The sequence below is a fragment of the Sinocyclocheilus grahami genome, unplaced genomic scaffold (genome assembly GCF_001515645.1).
Source record: "Sinocyclocheilus grahami isolate Dianchi unplaced genomic scaffold, SAMN03320097.WGS_v1.1 scaffold75.1, whole genome shotgun sequence".
Classification (NCBI taxonomy): Eukaryota; Metazoa; Chordata; class Actinopteri; order Cypriniformes; family Cyprinidae; genus Sinocyclocheilus; species Sinocyclocheilus grahami.
The window spans coordinates 1,954,807-1,955,753 of NW_015505254.1; the positions used below are offsets into that span (position 1 = coordinate 1,954,807).

General features: G+C 37.6%; 1 protein-coding gene across 1 annotated transcript; it reads left to right on the forward strand.

The window, feature by feature from the left end:
• Positions 1–26: 26 nt before the first annotated feature.
• Positions 27–873, forward strand: LOC107585919 (inositol 1,4,5-trisphosphate receptor type 3-like; the record flags this gene model as incomplete). The annotated part of the gene is made up of 3 exons (XM_016273100.1): positions 27–88; positions 298–444; positions 778–873. Coding segments are annotated over exons 1-3 (282 nt in total), but the record flags the coding sequence as incomplete, so codon positions are not given.
• Positions 874–947: the final 74 nt, after the last annotated feature.

Here is a 947-nt window from a genome sequence, read left to right on the forward strand (position 1 = left end):
ACAGATCAATTCAGTCAACAGCAACACCAGCTGGAAGATCAGTCTCTTTATGATGTTCAGTGACCATAAAGATGAAGTCCTTAAGGGAGTAAGTGCAACGAGCACATGCAAAAGTCATTATTACAAACTTGTGCTGTAGTTCGTACCAACAAATCTATGCTGTTTGCTGTTTTTAAGCTGTATTGCATGTTTTCAGCTTTTGCATTCACCATAGCCACATTTTCAGTTTTATGATATATATCCAAAGCCAAGCCAGTTGTGTTGATATCTCATAATAAAAGTCATATTCATGCATAGGGAGATGTGGTGAGGCTTTTCCATGCAGAACAGGAGAAGTTTCTGACCTGTGATGAGTACAAGTCTAAGCTGCATGTGTTCCTGCGCACAACTCTGCGTCAGTCCGCTACTTCAGCCACCAGCTCTAATGCATTATGGGAGGTTGAGGTAAGAGCCTCCTCATAGATTGATTTAGCAGATTTCCTGCTAAGTCCTGGTAGGATTTAGATTCGGATGTGTGTGGGACCATGTCCTCAAAAAAGCCAAATTAATTTGTATTACAATTAGAAATGTATTCAAAATAGATTAATTTTTTTTATTTTAATTTATATATTATATCATGTAGTGTTTTTAGAAGCCTGTTACCTGATTCTTTTTATACGATGTGAAGTTGCAATCATGAGATACATTTATCAATTTGAACTTTTAAGGATACATTTTTTCTATTTGGAGGTGGAAAGGTGCCTCCATAGTGACATAATGTTTGCTTGTTGGTTGTAGGTGGTTCACCATGATCCGTGCCGTGGAGGAGCAGGACATTGGAACAGCCTGTACCGATTCAAACACTTGGCCACAGGAAACTATCTTGCTGCTGAAGTAAAACCCTCCAGATTTATAGTAATCTCATGTATGGTTTGTTAATATTAGAAGGACTTATTTACATATATATA